We start from the raw sequence: 20505 nt of genomic DNA, 5'->3' as shown, positions 1-20505 counted from the left end.
AAAGCAGTAGTAAAGGTGAACGATATAGAAACAAATAATATACCGATTGCGAGAGGGGTTAGGCAAGGATGCGTCTTGTCTCCGACGCTTTTCAACGTGTACTCACAGGTCATATTCAGAAAAGCCTTATGGGAAAGAAAAGAGGGAATAAGAATTGGTGGAGAAATCATAAACACCATGAGATTTGCAGATGACACGGTAATTATGGCTGAGAGTATAGAAGATCTACAAACTTTACTAGATGCAATAAATAGTGAATGCATTAAAATGGGACTTGACATCAACACAGATAAGACCAAATTTATGATAGTATCAAGGAGTCCAGTAAATAATGAACAACTAACTCTTGGTGGACAGCAAATAGAGAGAGTGACAAAATATAAATATCTGGGAGCTTACATCAACACAGAATTAGATCCAGACCAAGAGATCCGGGTACGAATAGAAATGGCAAGGGCAGCGTTCTTAAAATTCAAACAATTGTTCTGTGACAAAAATCTGAATATTGCGCTGAGACTGAGGTTTGTTGAATGTTACGTCTGGTCGCAACTATTGTGCGGGGTAGAAACATGGACACTAAAAGCGCAAATAGTTAAAAAGATTGAAGCCTTTGAACTTTGGATATACCGGAGAATGTTGAGAATCCCATGGACTGCCAGGGTCACCAATGAGGAAGTGCTGAGAAGAATGGGTCGAGACAAAAAATTGTTGAGAACGATAAAAGTACGCAAGACTGCATACCTTGGACACATACTAAGAAATAATAAATATAGTCTTCTGCAGGTCATCATGCAGGGTAGAGTCGATGGCAAAAAGGGAATAGGTAGAAAGAGGAAGTCATGGCTGCGAAATATTCGAGACTGGACAAACATGACTGTAGACGAATTATTCCACGTTGCAAAAGACAGAGAAGCTTTTAAAAATGTGGTCGCCAACCTCCGTTAATGGGGACGGCATAGGAAGAAGAAGAATGTCATATAAGTAGACATTTCTGCAAAACAAATAAATTTGCGTAAGACTCTTATAAAATTTTTCGTACGCCATTGGAAGCCCTATAATAAAGCTTTCATTTCTGAGAACTTTGTACCTGTAAGTAAGTTTGAAACTATTGCATACTTAGTTAACTCGATATTGCTTTCAAGAGGGACATGTTTTGATCGCAAATTAATACATGTAGGATGTACTTAACCTAATGGCAATCCCTTTAAGAATCTTAAATGAAAATAAAAAAAAATCTCAATGGATAATGAGATGTGTTTGTGTTAGGATGTTACAGATAGTTTTGTTCAGATTACATATATATATTTTGTTTTGTATTATCTAGAGGGAAATTTTTTTCTAGTTGATTGTATATTGAAGAAAAAAAAACTCACTATACTTGAGAATCAAATTTGTAGGCAGTAAATTCTCCGAACTGTGAGTGCGATAAACCAACAACATCGTTGCAAGTTTGTAATGATAGATATTCTAGCAATTTATCATTTAATCATTGACATGCAGCAAAATTATCATATTAATGATCGTTTTGTATTTGTTAAGGTATATAATAAAATGTATTTAGTAACATCAATATTTATGTATAATATTATATTTATATACAATACTTATATATAGAAAACATCTAAAGTACGATATTATTCTTTGTAAAAATCATACATGACAACATCGCATTCTAGGACCGGTAGAAAGGAATAGTAGATCAACGTTGTCATAATATAGAGAGAGATAAATTGCTCATTGACTTCTTAGCTTAGCATTCAGTAGCGTATCGTTCACACTGTTGTGTGAACAGTGACTTTAAAAATTAATCTTAATATAATATGATATGAGACTTATATTTAACTTTGAAGTGTATACTTCTTAACACAAAAAAAAACACTTACTTTCAAATTCCATAATTTTGTACAAAACATACAAGACAAAGAAACTTTCTATGACATTTAATGACAAACTATAATTTTTTTAATGACATTTTTTGTTTGTTACAAAAATTAATTATCAAAAAGGCAGGTAGAGAGATTTACCCTGCTGTTATTTCAATGAAAGATTTCTTTTCATCGGAATTACTTATATTTTAAATATACTAATTTACATAATTATGAAAATCCAATTCTGAACTTGCCTATTACATGAAGTGAACTTTTACTTTTAGTGAACATATAAACACTGACACATATATATATTATAATTAAATAAAATAAATCGAATCGAATATACCTAATATATATAAGAAGTATTCATTTTTTTTTAAGAATAAAGTATATTGGTACAATATGTATTTTAGTTTGAAAACTAGGTTAACAAAACAAACTTACTTACATACGAAAGTAATCTTAATAAAATGTTTCGTCCACAGGAAGTTAAAATATTAATCATCGTATGAAGACGACTCGTCGGCTGATGAAGAGCTATCGCGATCACTATTATTTACATTGATAATTAATGGTTCAACCGAAATGTCCACTCTTGTGTCTAAGTACCACATTCTATCTTCTTCTTTTATAGTGTGTCTTATACAATTTTTCCAAGATTCAGGTGTGACATTTTGTATGGCAGTAGCTAACAAGCACTTCACCTCCTCCATTTTAAAACTCAAGTTTTCCCTTGCCACTTGGTTTTTTATTTGAGCCCATATAAGCTCGATAGGGTTCAGCTCACAATGATAAGGAGGGAGGCGATGTACAATTATGTTGTTTGCACGAGCCATTTCATCGACTGCATATTTCTTGAAAACGGGTATATGTATCCTCGCGAGGTTTAATAATTGTACTTTCAACATGTTGTCATTGAATGGTATATTTTTTTGAGAGAGCCAGTTGATTATTTCACCTTTTCGCCAGGCAGTCGTTGGTGATGGATCCAACCGTCGACTGTGGTATGACGCATTGTCCATAACAACGATAGAATTTGCTTCAAGGCTTGGTAGAATATTTGAAAACCAACCTTCGAATCTTTGAGCGTCCATTTCCTCATGGTAATCGTTGGTTTTCTTGGATTCGGATAGTAACAAGCCGTTGTCCAAAAAACCCGAATCGCTGCCTATATGTGTTATTATGAGCCTCCGTCTTTTACCCACTGGTGTTTTTAATCCTAATGAAAGCTCTTCAATGAAGGCTTGTCGACGACTTTTAATTTCCAAATCTTGTCACACCTTCGAGACAGTATGACCTTGATTTAGCCAAGTTTCATCTAAATAGTATACTCTTCGTCCTTCACGACGATACTCTCGAATTTTTTGTAAGTAATTTCTCCGCCACAAAACAATTTCATCTTTTTCTAAAAGAACACTATTCCTGCTTCACGTTGCGTAGCAACGACGAATAGAATCGACGGTTGCTGGGCAACGTGACGTCAGCAAAATAGTATTCTACTCATCGTCATCACACCACTGTTTACTTCGATAGCAAAACAACTGAATACCTGAGTAGCCGACTTTCACCGACTATCGCGGTTTTAGGGAGGTGTAACTATTACCTTCTAAACTAAAATTATTATTTATTGTAATTAATTTAAATTTATAAAACAATAATAAAAAGTAATGGGTTGTACAGCGATGTAGTATATCTTTTCTAAGTAAAAATATTAAGAGAATAAAAGTTTTGATTCTAAAAGTATGTCGAGTGGGAGATAAAAGAAATTGAACGTATTAAACGAGCACTGAAAGATGTATGTGGCGTTCTTCATCATTTTTAGTGGCGAATTTTGATTTCTCGTCCCAAAAAACTCCAGCTTACCAAATTTCGTGTTGTTATCCCATGCCTATCACGAAATATTTAAAAATAAAAGTTTAAGTTTGACCCCCTTTATTTTGGTTATTATCAACTTTCGTACTAAAGTAAGTTAGTTTAAATCGGCCTATTTTAATCTCAGGAATCTAAGATTAAGTTATGGCGATTCGTTACCAAACACCATGTATATTATATTAATATATATATAATAACCCAAATGTCAACAATAATCATATTAAAATTAACATAATTATAAATAGGTACATATTTATTTAATACAAGTAGCTTTGTCGTAACTTCTTATGATATTTTTCGTACGCCATTGGAAGACCTACAATAGCAATGAACCATCACTATTACTTCCAAGAATTTACTGCCTAGATTTCTGGGTTCTGACTATAGCGGGAGCAAAAAGTTAGTAATAAATTTGATTTTATTTGCTTTCAGGTCCGCCGTGGATGCAGTAACGAAAACGAAAGTGGCAATAAAGAAGATATCTCCGTTCGAGCATCAAACTTATTGCCAAAGGACACTCAGGGAAATCAAAATACTCACACGTTTTAAACACGAAAATGTAAGTATTATAGCCTTAGGATTTGGAAACTAATTTTGTGTGTATGCCTGTGGCAAAACCAAAATGATATTTACGTCACGGTTAATGTACTTTTAGATAAGTAACCGCGAAATTCTTAAACCGCAGATAGTGATTATTAAAATGCCTAATTAATATGAAATGTTTATTTTTGTAACGGCTGATCTTTAGTATAACAATTAGTTAACGATAACTTGGTCGTATAAATCGAATACTATTAATCATAGGCAGTAAGAAATGATAAAAATAAGTATAGACTAGGGTTAGAAAATTCTCGAGAATGAAAAATCGGAGAATATTCTCGATATGGAGAATTTTCTGATAAAGAACCCTATGACGTGCTTAGGGATATTGTTAAAAATGAAATAGGATATTAACCCTTAACTGGTGACCCTATTTTTAATTACATAAATGGTGACCATGAGTCAGACAGACTCCTGGCTAAAAAAGCTGTTTTGTCAAGCTGACTTCTAAAAAATGCAATAAAACAGTTTTTAATAATAAAACAATATTGTAATGTCATTTTTATTTAGTGAAAAAGAAAAAAATCAAACTGTAGGACTTATAACAAAAAAAAGAAAAAATGGTAACATGTTTTATAACACAAAATTTTTAAAGTCATATTCCAAAAAAAATTAAACATATACAAACAAATATAATATATGTATGTTTAAAAATAGGTACATTTTATATAAAAAATTGTTATTAAAAACAAGATAATTGCAATTCTGCACAAAACCTGCAAATCACAAAAAACGTTAAAAATCTATTCTACCCTGGTACAATTTATACAAATTTTTCTATAGTTTATTTTTATGAACGAGAGAGTAATTAGCATAATTTTAACTGGTAGCTCCGACCACTCCATGGGCGTGCTCAAGATTAATTGAAAAATTACTTTGAATAATTGTAAAAAATAAATGAATTATTTCAGTGTTATAAAGTGTTATGTGTATGTAAACAAAAGTGACCTCTTTTATCACACACTATATTAGAACTGACTGGCCTACATTAAAAAGGGTTTTAAAAAATTCACATTTTTTTTAATTTTTAAAAATTACAAAAGAGAAAAAGAGTTTTTAAAACCGTCTAAGGTATGTTAAATAGATGAATAAAAATATTAATATAAAACTTACAGCTACTTGTTACAAATCCAAATCAGATTCAGAAGATGAACTTTCAGAACCAAGATTTATAATAACTGGCTCGATCATTTTATCAGTAATATTGTCCAGCTTCCACATTTTTTCCTCTTCTTTAATAGTGTGATTTACTGCCTTTTCCCAGTTTTCAGGTTTTACATTATTTACGGCCTCCAAAAACAACTGTTTAACATCATGAATTTTAAAAGTGGTATTTTTTCTTGAAACTTCACTCTTTATCTGTGCCCATACCAGTTCAATCGGGTTTAATTCACAATGATATGGTGGGGATCTAAGTACTGTCATTCCACGATTTTTGGCAATTTCATCAATTTCGTATTTTTTAAATTTTTCTTTATGAAGGGCACACAACGAATAAAGTTCCTTTCTTATAGATCCGGGATGGTACGTAATATTTTTTGAACTCAGCCAATTCTGCAAGTCTTTTTTTAACCACTTGGTTGTGGGCAGTCCTTCTATCTATAAGTCTGGAGTGATAACTTGCATTATCCATTACTATTACACAGTTCTTAGGAAGAAGATCTATCATTTGTTCGAACCATTCTTGAAAGACATCAGCGTTCATGTCTTCATGGTAGTCACCGGTACGAGTTGATTCAAAAGTTAATAAACCACCTTCAACAAAACCGTCTGAACTGCCAATGTGTACTATTATCAGCCTGCGTCCCTTTCCTGATGGTGGGTTTAAACCAGTAGATAAGTTATTTACAAAAGCGTGCCTTTGACTTGTAACAGTTTCATCCTGCCAAAATTTATTTGGTGTATGACCCTCGTTGATCCATGTTTCATCAAGATAAAATATTTTTCTTTTTTGGTTTCTCATTTCCTTTATGGTTCTTAGAAAATGTCTTCTCCATATGACAATATCGCTTCTTTCTAATAAAATAGACTTTCTGGGATTCTTTTTCCAGCGGAAGCCTATTTCTTTTAAAAGTTTCCATAACGTACTTCGACTCATTTCTGGGTAATCCTTATCATCTCGAACTGAGACAAGAACTTTATCCAATGTTGGAAATTCTTGTCTAAAGAAGAATTCATGCACTTTCCGTCGAAGTCCTTCTTTAAAATGATATTCTATTTGAAATTTTGGTTTCCCTGGAGCATTACGTGGCATTTGAAAACTACCACATTTCTCTTCTTTAATAACTCTGTAAATCGTAGATTTCCCAACACCAAGTGTACTGCTAACTAACTCAACGGTCTCATCAACACTTTCACATAAACGTTTGTCTGTAAATGATTTAAAACAATTAAATATTAATGTTTTTTCATTAACTGTTAGAGGACCAATTTTTCGGCGTTTACACGGCACTTCCAAATTTTCCATAACACTAGTATACACAATAAACTGCACCTTACAACTGAAGTACCTACTTTTAGTGAACTGTTAAGAATTTTGAATACGCCACTTGGACCTTCCTATATACAAAATGGAAAAACCCACTATCACATTTTCTGTGGAATAAGTTTAGAAGGTAATTATCTAGTCAATTACTGTCGTAGATTCCTGGAATTAAAGAATTAAATGTTTGATTGTTGAAACCCTTACTTCGTGGAATGCACTCATTTCAGATAAAATAAAACGTTTTATTTTATCTAAAGAATTAAACTTTATTTTGCAAATAGATAAAATAAAACGTTTTATTTTATCTAAAGAATTAAACTTTATTTTGCAAATAGGTAGGTACTTATTAAACTTTTATTGGTTATATATAACCAATAAAATAAACATCTTACATTTCTTGCAAATTCATTAGTACTTGTTAACCTCCATCACTCCGACACTGGCAACCTTATTTAGGGATTAGTAACCCTCACAACTATTGTATTCTATTCTGCTCCAACCTTTATACCTGGTGGTCATACTCAATTTAAAATTGTTTTCCTATATACTTCTGTAAACTTGTTGACAAATATCTGTTTTTCATTGAGTCACCCGTATCAACAGTTTAGGGATTTGCATACATAATTTATTGTTTTATTACTCTCTCATACATAAAAATACACTATAGAACACCGCAAACATATGGGTTTTTGACACGTTGTGCATAAATATGCAGTCTTTCTTCTTAATTTGGATGGACAGATGTAGCAATATTTTCTTATTTCAAGCTTTTCTTCTTCGTTAGCCTTATTTTCGGGAATATCAAGGATACTTCCGATCAGTTCTTTCAGCTGCCTTTGTAATGTCGGCATTTCATAATATCTTCTATGCAAATGTGAAAAAACGAGTTCATCGGCCAGAGTTTCTATAAATTTGAATCTAGTCCAATTATTTTCGGGAATCGAAGGAAACATAATGTATGAATTTACTCCACATACGTCTACTATTTTATAAAAAAATAGCCATGGGCCATCTACGTGTTCTGCGGCTACAGGAATATTTTACACACTTTTCATCCATCGCGTCTACACTCCCTTTGGTCAAGTTGTAAAAAGAATTTATTTCTGGTACTCCATTATCTGCATCTACTTCTCTGGAATTATGTACGGAAGAAATTAATATCACAGCTTTATTTTTCTTAGTTGTACGGGATAAAAGTCGTAGGTCTTTGGTAAATCCATACAAAGTGTCGCCTTCATTATGATTTGGTCACGGAAGGAACTGTGGAGGAATTTCTTTTTTATTTCTTCGCATTGTGCCAACGTAAGTGAGTTTATGTTGTTGTAGATGATATACTAAATCAACTGAACTAAACCAGTTGTCGCCAGTTACATTTCTATTAGTATTGTAAAGATGTTTGACTAATCTTATAACTGCTTGAGTAGGTATGCTCACTCTTCTTTCGTAATTTGTGAGGCTAAATCCATTTGAACCTTTCCCAGCATAAATGTAAGCATTATGTAAATACCCAGTTCGTGCATCAGTCATACATAAGATTTTTATCCCATATTTACAGGGTTTGCAGGGAATATACATTTTAAAGCGACATCTGCCTCTGAAGCCTACCAGCATTTCGTCTACACACACATTTTTTTCAACCGTATATACATCGTTTGAATTGCTTACAAATAAGTCAAAGAATTCTTGGAAAGCAGCAGCTGAATTATCCCTTGCTCTTTGTTCTCGGTCCGAGGTATCGTCAAACCTTAAGGTGGCCATCAGCGTTAGGAAACGTTTCTGCGACATAACTGCTCTAAATATAGACCGTCCTTTCCCGTTCGTAGCAAACAGACTTAGTACATCCTCATGATTTGACTTATAAATAGAAGTATAAAGAAGCAATCCTAAGAAAGCTCTCAATTCTATTTCATCAGTATCAGCCAACTCGGATTTGTCTTTTTTTATATTGTTGATATTTTGGCTGAAAAGTTGAGAGTTTTTCGTTAGTTCTCTTGACAACAAGACTATACATATCTGGTGAAAACAATTTATTAAAATAATAAACGGGACTCGTTGACTTTTCTACTTTTGAACGGATTGATGGGAGTACAACAATATTGTGAGCAGGCGTACGGACGTTTCTAGTTGGCTCCTTTTTACTCCACTTATACCTATTCTTTTCATAGTAATAATTGCTGGAATTGACACACTCTTCTTCATCTTCGCTAGATATCATTTCTGAGTCTTGTTGCTGTTCATTTTCACTTGGTTCTTGTTCACTGTCCGTAAAATGATCACTTTCTATATAATATCCTTCTTCCACATCATCATCACTAATGTCACTGTTCGCCTCATTATACCATTTTGTGCACACTTCTTTGAAATCATCGTCTAATACTCTTACAGCTTTACGAGAACTATCCATATTAAAATAACACTAATGGTGACCTTGCGTCTAGTAGACTTCGCGACGTAAATATTTCGAAAATGGGACGAGCAAGGTACCTCTTATTACCACGTTCGAATATACTCTAAAAGCTAGGAAGGTACACCGAATTACAGGTTACTACGTATTTGTGTCTGTGAGTAGCATGGTCACCAGTTAATGGTTAAGAATCATGATATATACAAAATTATGAGACGAAACAATAATGTTCTTCATATACATATATAAAAAAATACAAAAACAACAGAAAATATAAAATTTATTTGATAAAAAAAAAATAAATTTTCTATTTAACAGCAAATAATGAATGTGGTGATCTAATCCGAAAAAGATGATGCCTCAGATTTAAAATATATTTCTATCATTAGTCTATGTCTAATATGTCTAACAATTTTAAATTGTGAGCAATAAAAGTTACCTTACCAGCCCGTTCAGCAGTAAGCCGGTTTCTTTTAGAGCTGTGGATAAAACCATAAGTACTGAAACTTCTTTCAGTCACTGCACTGGATGAAGGCATGCTTAATATATCCATTGCTATAATTTTGTTCAGGAACATGTACCTTTCCACCATACGATTGGGTCTAGTTTTTCAATTGATTTTACAACTTATGTTTTCCAAAAAATCCCTCCTTAGACCGATAAAGTGCCAAATCTGCCATTATTTTAGCCGAGTCATCAACATATTTTAAAGTTGCTAAATTATCTATAAACGTTCCCTTAACTTGTTTTTCTCTGCTTAAATGAACACCATTAAATTTAGGATCCAATATATTCGCTGCCAAATGAATTAAATGTATTGCCATTTGTTTCCTTTTAGAGACAAACATTTTTATTGCTTTTTCTTCTTGTTTCCATAATGGACTTGAAGATAGTTCTTTGTCCATATGATTTTCTAAGTTAAAAAAACACTCAAATACCTGACCTAGTCGAGGCTTATCTGACTCTAATTTAGAAATATAGTGTATAGAAATGATATAATTTTGATACCCTTACCCAAAATACGTCCTCACCCAAAATCAACTTTACAACTCGTTTACTGAGAACATCTTCAACACTCTCACAAACCGCCAAAACTTTTAACGCATACTTTGCATCAAGAAGACTCTTTAAACTATAAATAACTGATCCCCAACGAGTTTTAACTAGCAGTTTTAAAATAAGTACTACCTTTGTTTAACTTTTTTCAAGCTAAATTCTTTTAAAAGTGACTGACAAAATGTGAGAGTTGTTGATTTCTTTAATGATGGGTTTAATTTCTTCTTCTAAAGAAGCCATTGTTTCTTCAACTAAACCAATCAACAAATTTAAGATGTCAGCAATACACCCATAAACGGATATAATGTTTGTACTTCTCATAAATTAGGTTCCTGGCCTTAACCATGGCACTAGCATTATCAGTCACTACAGCTTGAAATTTTTGGCGTCCTATTTCTTCTAAAACTTCACATATTTTTTGTATGCAGACTATCTAGCTGCAATCCAAGAACAGTAGATTCAGCAATCTTCACTTTAATATTTTGTATCGACACTTTCATGCTCTGCATTTAGCAACTTGTTTGAAAGTAAATACTGTATTGGAATTCTAAAAGAAAGTCTTAATTGTTTGAAAAACAATTGCCAGTGTTTATGTTCGACAATTGCAAATGGCGTCCCTGTTGCATAAATAGGTGTAGCGAAAAGCTGATTCTAAATTTTCTTGGTCCGGGCTTGGGACCGGCAACATCACCCACCAAGCTACTCGATCCACCTAGTGAGCAATGTAGGCGGAGTTAGAGGAAAATAGAGGAAATAAACGCGTGGATCAAAAGAAGAAAAGTGGAATGGAATCAACACATCGAAAGAATGACAGATATTAGAATAGTACGAATAGCAAGAGACAAATCGCCAAATGGAAGAAGATCATTGGGACGACCTAGGAAAAGATGGTCAGACAACGTCAATTGAGGCTAAAAACCGAAGTAAAACAGGCATTTTGCATATTTATAAAGTAGGAAGAAGAAGAACATATATTTTTCACTTACTTCATTGGACGAACCTACTGTGTTGGTCGAAAAGCAGTTAATGAACTTTTCTTTTGATACTTTTCAAATAATTGTCTCGCTCCCACCGGTCATTTAACACATTTTACTATATGTTTTGGAGACCCACTAAACCATTGCTTCAGAGTTACAGAAGATACAGAAAGATGGAAAAGACGAAGTATGATTGAGAAGTCAAGATGGCACTATGTCTGAACCGGAATAAGAAGGAAGAAGATCCAACAGTGGATAAAACCATAAGTACTGAAACTTCTTTCAGTCGCTGCACTGGATGAAGACATGCTTAATATCTCCACTGCTATAATTTTGTTCAGAAACATGTACCTTTCCACCATATGATTGGGTCTAGTTTTTCAATTGATTTTACAACATATGGTTTTCTAAAAAATCCCTCCTTAGACCGATAAAGTGCCAAATCTGCCAATATTTCAGCCGAGTCATCACCATATTTTAAAGTGGCTAAATTATCTATAAACTGAGTTCCCTCAACTTGTTTTTCTCTGCTTAAAGGAACACCATTAAACTTAGGATCCAATATATTCGCTGTCAAATGAATTGAATGTATTGCCATTTGTTTCCTTTCTCTCTTACCCAAAATACGTCCTCGTCCAAAAGCAACTTTACAACTCGTTTACTGAGAACATCTTCCAACACTCTCACAATCGCCAAAACTTTTAAAGCATACTTTATATCAAAAAGACTCTTTAAACTATAAATAAATGATCCCAACGAGTTTTAACGGACAGTTTTAAAATAAGTGCTACCTTTGTTTCACTTTTTTCAAGCTAAATTCTTTTAAAAGTGACTGACAAAATGTGAGAGTTGTTGATTTCTTTAATGATGGGTTTAATTTCTTCTTCTAAAGAAGCCATTGTTTCTTCAACTAAACCAATCAACAAATTTAAGATGTCAGCAATACACCCATAAACGGATATAATGTTTGTACTTCTCATAAATTAGGTTCCTGGCCTTAACCATGGCACTAGCATTATCAGTCACTACAGCTTGAAATTTTTGGCGTCCTATTTCTTCTAAAACTTCACATATTTTTTGTATGCAGACTATCTATCTGCAATCCAAGAACAGTAGATTCAGCAATCTTCACTTTAATATTTTGTATCGACACTTTCATGCTCTGCATTTAGCAACTTGTTTGAAAGTAAATACTGTATTGGAATTCTAAAAGAAAGTCTTAATTGTTTGAAAAACAATTGCCAGTGTTTATGTTCGACAATTGCAAATGGCGTCCCTGTTGCATAAATAGGTGTAGCGAAAAGCTGATTCTAAATTTTCTTGGTCCGGGCTTGGGACCGGCAACATCACCCACCAAGCTACTCGATCCACCTAGTGAGCAATGTAGGCGGAGTTAGAGGAAAATAGAGGAAATAAACGCGTGGATCAAAAGAAGAAAAGTGGAATGGAATCAACACATCGAAAGAATGACAGATATTAGAATAGTACGAATAGCAAGAGACAAATCGCCAAATGGAAGAAGATCATTGGGACGACCTAGGAAAAGATGGTCAGACAACGTCAATTGAGGCTAAAAACCGAAGTAAAACAGGCATTTTGCATATTTATAAAGTAGGAAGAAGAAGAACATATATTTTTCACTTACTTCATTGGACGAACCTACTGTGTTGGTCGAAAAGCAGTTAATGAACTTTTCTTTTGATACTTTTCAAATAATTGTCTCGCTCCCACCGGTCATTTAACACATTTTACTATATGTTTTGGAGACCCACTAAACCATTGCTTCAGAGTTACAGAAGATACAGAAAGATGGAAAAGACGAAGTATGATTGAGAAGTCAAGATGGCACTATGTCTGAACCGGAATAAGAAGGAAGAAGATCCAACAGTGGATAAAACCATAAGTACTGAAACTTCTTTCAGTCGCTGCACTGGATGAAGACATGCTTAATATCTCCACTGCTATAATTTTGTTCAGAAACATGTACCTTTCCACCATATGATTGGGTCTAGTTTTTCAATTGATTTTACAACATATGGTTTTCTAAAAAATCCCTCCTTAGACCGATAAAGTGCCAAATCTGCCAATATTTCAGCCGAGTCATCACCATATTTTAAAGTGGCTAAATTATCTATAAACTGAGTTCCCTCAACTTGTTTTTCTCTGCTTAAAGGAACACCATTAAACTTAGGATCCAATATATTCGCTGTCAAATGAATTGAATGTATTGCCATTTGTTTCCTTTCTCTCTTACCCAAAATACGTCCTCGTCCAAAAGCAACTTTACAACTCGTTTACTGAGAACATCTTCCAACACTCTCACAATCGCCAAAACTTTTAAAGCATACTTTATATCAAAAAGACTCTTTAAACTATAAATAAATGATCCCAACGAGTTTTAACGGACAGTTTTAAAATAAGTGCTACCTTTGTTTCACTTTTTTCAAGCTAAATTCTTTTAAAAGTGACTGACAAAATGTGAGAGTTGTTGATTTCTTTAATGATGGGTTTAATTTCTTCTTCTAAAGAAGCCATTGTTTCTTCAACTAAACCAATCAACAAATTTAAGATGTCAGCAATACACCCATAAACGGATATAATGTTTGTACTTCTCATAAATTAGGTTCCTGGCCTTAACCATGGCACTAGCATTATCAGTCACTACAGCTTGAAATTTTTGGCGTCCTATTTCTTCTAAAACTTCACATATTTTTTGTATGCAGACTATCTATCTGCAATCCAAGAACAGTAGATTCAGCAATCTTCACTTTAATATTTTGTATCGACACTTTCATGCTCTGCATTTAGCAACTTGTTTGAAAGTAAATACTGTATTGGAATTCTAAAAGAAAGTCTTAATTGTTTGAAAAACAATTGCCAGTGTTTATGTTCGACAATTGCAAATGGCGTCCCTGTTGCATAAATAGGTGTAGCGAAAAGCTGATTCTAAATTTTCTTGGTCCGGGCTTGGGACCGGCAACATCACCCACCAAGCTACTCGATCCACCTAGTGAGCAATGTAGGCGGAGTTAGAGGAAAATAGAGGAAATAAACGCGTGGATCAAAAGAAGAAAAGTGGAATGGAATCAACACATCGAAAGAATGACAGATATTAGAATAGTACGAATAGCAAGAGACAAATCGCCAAATGGAAGAAGATCATTGGGACGACCTAGGAAAAGATGGTCAGACAACGTCAATTGAGGCTAAAAACCGAAGTAAAACAGGCATTTTGCATATTTATAAAGTAGGAAGAAGAAGAACATATATTTTTCACTTACTTCATTGGACGAACCTACTGTGTTGGTCGAAAAGCAGTTAATGAACTTTTCTTTTGATACTTTTCAAATAATTGTCTCGCTCCCACCGGTCATTTAACACATTTTACTATATGTTTTGGAGACCCACTAAACCATTGCTTCAGAGTTACAGAAGATACAGAAAGATGGAAAAGACGAAGTATGATTGAGAAGTCAAGATGGCACTATGTCTGAACCGGAATAAGAAGGAAGAAGATCCAACAGAGATACCTCTGTAATTTTTACATGACAATCATATATACATTTTATATAGGACATAATAAAGCGTTAGTCCAGTCTTTGGACATAGTTTGCTTTTCCCATATCCTCTTGATGAGGTTATAAACCCTTTTTTGAAGCTGTTCGCAATTTTTCTCCCGGCATTTTGTTATATATACCGGAAATATTTTGATAAAAACTACTTGCAATCGCAATGAAGTGCATCACAGATTATAGCTGTTCCAATTTCCATATTTTCCATCGAACATATTCTAGATCTCTATGGTTACACATTCGGTCCTATTTGTTAAAATCATATATTTTATCAATAAACAATTGGAAATTCAGTTACTTATCAACATTAAAAATTATTTCATTCAAAAAATACTAAGTCACATAATGTTCGTGTATATAAAATAATATTTTGAGGTTTCGCTATCAGGTTTGGAGTGTGTTCTTATTATGTTAATTAAAAATAAACTAGAACAGATTATGTATAGGACAAAAATAATGTGATAATTGCGGTTACAATCTTATCACAAATTTATTCAGAAAAAAAATGTATATATATATATATATATATATATATATATATATATATATATATATAGTGGAGGTAAAAGTTTATGGTCGGTATGGTAAAATTTAACAGGATATCTAACACCTTCTTTATATAGTTCAGCTGGAAGATTATCTATTCCGGGTGATTTGTTTCTGGCTAGTTTTTTAACTTCAAGAATCGTTATTGGTTCCTCTTCACCCTCGTCTGTTCCCTTTACCTGATCTCTTTCGTCTTCCAGGATTTCTTCTTCTTCCTCCATATTAATTAAGTGTCTGGTTAAAGTATTCCACCCATCTATTCAATACATCTTTCCTTGTTGTTAATAGGTCGCCATTCTGACTTCTGCGTTTCTTGTGATTGCCTTGAATTCTTTTCTGTTGATGTTTACTTTCTTATAGAATGCTCTGAATTAATTTTGATCAATTTAATTGTTTTATTTAATTTGACCATACTGTATACATTTTTCGCCTTTTTGTTAGTCTCTATAATCCGATGTCTAAATTATTCAGTTGTATTATTGCCGATCTCACAGATTTTTTTAGAAATTTCTTAGCGCTAGGTAGGGAATAGTAGTAAGTATAATTTGTAAAAATTCTTAAATACAAGGATCACTACCTTTCACTCTTTACAAAAAAAAATGTACGCCACTGGAAGACCAAGATAGCCCCGAATGCTCATCACTGTTTCCTGGAATTCCTGGAACAACGTCTCAGACCCATTGTTGAACTATCGGTTTTGATTATGTAAGTATGTTTGTGTAGTAAGTGGGTTAATAATTAATGTACACAAAAAAAATTCTTGTTCCACATAAGGCAGAGGTTCGTGCATATGTCACAACAAAAACTACACCCTAATTTTAGTCTTATTTATATTATGATCTTTTTCAGATAATTGATATTAGAGATATACTTCGTGCAGCAACAATAGATCAAATGAGGGATGTATACATTGTACAATGTTTGATGGAGACTGATTTATATAAACTCCTTAAAACACAGGTAAATATATGTTAATAAATTATTATGCTTTTCTATTCCCATTCTATCTTTATACTTACTTCTTTTCCGATATGAATAATGAATTTATTATATCTATGTAAAATTATCTTACAGTTCTATATTAGTTTTATTTTTAATTTCTTATATGTGAAACCAACATACTAAACAGGTTATATTTTTAATGGGGGAAGATCTAAAGTCTCTTGGAAAACTACAAACAGAAAGAGCAAACTAACATATGAGCTTACATTCATTGAAAAATTTTCAGATCAGAACATAACTACGTTTAGACCACTCGCTCATCATACTAACATCAGAAAAACACAAGCAAATCCCTCAACAAAGCCAGTGTTCATTATTCGAAGAGCAGATCTAAAGCAATGATTACGAGTAACATAGCTTAAGAATACATTCTACATTCTGCAAACCTCCAAAAACCAATATTACATCCGCTGAAAAAGATCACCGAAGACCATTATATAAAACAAAAAGAGAAATAAAACGATTTCTACTTAGCGAAACCGAATTCAAATCTTAACCACTGTGTTTCCTACAATTCGCGAAACAAACAGCTGGATAAATTACTCGGCCAGGGCATCTAAAATTGCATTCCACAAGCCGTTCATCCTGGTCAAAATTCGTAGTGAATTCAGTTTCTGGTACTTCAAACGAAGTAAATAACAAAACAGAATGACGGTATTAGATTTTTGTTTTGATACAGTGCAGCAACAACCGCTGATACGTATTTCGACCTTCTTAGGTCTCTTCAGAACGGTATAGTCACTGCTCTGAACCAAAACAAAAATCTCTCCTGTCCTAGACAATAGTTATTAAAATAACTATATACGGACGTAACTACGTCATCTAAAAACAAAAAGAGAAATCAAACGATTTCTACTTAGCGAAACCGAATTCAAATCTTAACCACCATTATATAAATAAATGATCCACTACCCTTCTTCTTCTTTGAGTGCCTCTCCTATCGGAGATTGGATATCATTAGGGCGATTCTAATTTTATATACTGCTGTTTTGAATAATTCGTTAGTGGTATAACCACTCTCTTAAATTTCTGATCCAGGACATTCTTCTACAGCCTGGATTTCTGCGTCCTTGGATTTTTCCTTGCATTATATTTTGTAGGAATGTGTACTTTTGTCCTCTCAAAGCTTTCAAGATTTTTAACATTCCTCTGTTTAAGAGTCCATGCCCCAACACCGTAAAGCAAAGTACTTTTATCTCGTGATTTTGGTCACCTGTTTCATTGATGAGGGTTCCCAAGTATTTGTATTCGCTTACTTTTTCGAGTTGGGTACCGTTTATTGTGATACTAGTGTTATGTATTGGATTCTTACTGAAGGTCATATATTTAGTCTTTTTGACGTTCATCCTTATGCCGTAGTTATTACATATCTCATTCATACTTTCAACTAGATGTTGTAGATCTTCCGCTGTTCTTGCCATTATCACAGTATCGTCAGCATATCGAATGTTATTGATAACTTCTCCATTGACTATTATCCCTTCGTTTGCATGTGAGAGAGCTTCTTGGCATATTTGTTCGCTGTAGATATTAAAAAAGAGACAATATACAACCCTGTCGTACTCCTCTACGTATTTCTATTTCGTCCGATGTTTGGTCTTCTATTTTTATATTAGCTCGCTGATTCCAGTACAGATTTAATATTATTTGTATGTCTCTGGTGTCCATGTTCTTACCCTCCAGGATTTCTTGTGGCGTACTTTGTCAAAGGCCTTTTCAAAGACTATAAAGCAGGCGTGTACCTCTTGGTTAACAGATAGACATCTCTGTGTTAGGACGTTTAAGGTAAAGAGAGCTTTTCTTGTACCTAATCCTTTTCTGAATCCCATATGTGTCTCGTTAATATCGATATCTAACTTTTGATAGATTCGGTTGTGGATGACTCTAAGAAATATTTTAAGCAGATGAGTCATCAAGGAGATTGTTCGATGCTACTACCCAAGGAAGTTAAAAAGAGCATTGCCCCTCGGGAAAAATTCAGTAGATGTTCTAAACTGTATAGTTTACCAAAAAATGTATAGACCAGGAGTTCAACAACCTGGTAAATACTAGTTGAAAAAGCGCCGTCTTAACTTAGAAACAAACAACACGATATCATAGCCAGGTTCTATGTTCAATCACCATTATACGAATATATCCATCATCGAAGCCATAAAAAAATATCGGTAAATGAAGATCTGTCAAGCTACACTATGGAATTAGCTATTCGCACTCTCTCACTTTGTGCGTGATATAGTCCGAAAAGTCAATTTACAAGCTGGAGACAATCTTTTGCCCTGGCCCACAAGATCCCCAGATTTATCCCCTATTGAACATCTTTGGGACATGATGTATCAGAAAATTCGTAACAATTTTTTTCTTTAAAAAAATTGAGACCATTACTCGTATGCATGCCAATGATGAATATAAAATTCTTAATTGTGTGTCAAAAAATCCCAATAACTACCTCTTAACACCCACCAAATTTCATGTGCATATCTCAACCAGTTTCAGAACAATAATAAATCATGATTTTGTAAGAAAAATTTCAACATCCCGTGCACGCAGAATCACCCTGAAGTTTGTCGCAATATACACCGGAGGAGTATCACCGAGCCGCTAGCCCTTACTTCTTGCCGTACTACTACACCATTCACGGATAAGACACCAGCGTATTCTAGTCTAAGCCACAGATTAATTTTAGAGTTTTAAACTGCTGCGTTAGCCTTTTTTTATTTTTCTCTACACCGAGCCAGTCAGGGTTAGAACGCACATCCACTTAACCATTCGACAGTGAAGCGAATGAGAGTCGCCGCCTGACCCGCTTGTCTATCTGACGACTGTCGCACCTATTTACCAACACTATGTATATTAGATTAGATTAGATTATTAGATACAGATAACGACATTGTTTTGTTGACCATAGGAATTAAGATTTATTGCAATCCCATCTCTAGAGTATATTTATTATAATGCTCTAAAACTAATTTTTTAGCCTTAATACCTAAGTACCTAACAAAAAATAAAAAATAGGAAAGCAGATTAATGAATTAAGGGCTCAAATATTCCATCTCCTTGTGCCAAACAGTAACCAAATCTGTCATACAGATTTCTCCTCATATTTTGAAGTAGGGCTGGTGTAATGCTTGCAGAGAAATGAAGTATTTTTGCCCTTAATTCGACTAGGTTTGTGGCCCTTTCAAACTGATGCCTATAAATGGTTTCTTTGAGAAAACCCCAAAAAAAAGCGGGTTAGGCGCTAAGTCACAGTATCTAGCGGGCCATTTAATTGTACCACGTCTACTTATCAGTCGATCAGGAAACGTTTGATTAAAGAAGTCAATAGTTGCTCTAGAGTTGTGAGCCGAACACCCATCCTGTTGGAAATAAACCTCCTGAAAATTAACGGCAAGGCGTCGAACTGCCGGAATGATCTCATTCTGTAAAAGTAAATATTTGGGTTCGTTTAGGTTTCCATCGATAAAAAATGGACCGACAATATGCTCGCCTAACATCCCAGTCCAAACATTTAACTTTTGCGGATGCTGCGTTCGCACTGCAACACTGAGGTGCTTATTTTTCCGAGAATAATACCTTGCAACGGATGGATTGTATTTTTTATGTAATGAAAATGAAGATTTGTCAGAAAATAAAATATTTTTTTAAAAAGTGTACATTTTCATTCTGTTTATGTAACATAAATTCACAAAAGTCCATCCGCCTAAAGTTATCTGCCGGAAACAGTTCTTGTGTTGGTTGTATCTTAAAACAGTGATACCCATTCCTTTTGAGAACTCGCTGGACAGTCCGAGCATTCACGTTAACTTTCCTAGCAATTTGTACACTATTGCAGGATTCACTAGCTTCCACAAAAGCACAAATATCAATATCCCTGTTTTGACGCTCCTCGTCGACAGGTCTAACACGTGGTTCATTACCTTCATGACACTTTTTACAACTGTTTACACATCCCGAAGTTTAAAAATGTTTGGTGAGGGTCTATTTTAGAAGGCAACAATAAATAAATCAATTACTTCGCGTATCGAATGACCCTGAAAGTACCATGTTACAAGTTGCACTTTTTCTTGGACGGTATACAACGTAATAGGCATTTTATTAATTATTTGTTTATTCTTTCAGA

At 33.9% G+C, this 20505-nt stretch overlaps 1 protein-coding gene across 1 annotated transcript in view; it reads left to right on the top strand.

The window, feature by feature from the left end:
• The window catches only part of rl (Mitogen-activated protein kinase rl), a 42068-nt gene that overhangs the window by 11397 nt on the left and 10166 nt on the right, over positions 1–20505 (top strand). Inside the window, exons 2-3 of the mRNA XM_072544191.1 lie at positions 4176–4302; positions 16233–16343. Coding sequence (XP_072400292.1) covers positions 4176–4302; positions 16233–16343 — 238 coding nt within the window. The remainder of the gene's footprint in view (positions 1–4175; positions 4303–16232; positions 16344–20505) is intronic.

Source organism: Diabrotica undecimpunctata, chromosome 9 (assembly GCF_040954645.1).
Source record: "Diabrotica undecimpunctata isolate CICGRU chromosome 9, icDiaUnde3, whole genome shotgun sequence".
In the NCBI taxonomy this organism is placed as follows: Eukaryota; Metazoa; Arthropoda; class Insecta; order Coleoptera; family Chrysomelidae; genus Diabrotica; species Diabrotica undecimpunctata.
This window is presented reverse-complemented; position numbering and strand designations above follow the sequence as displayed.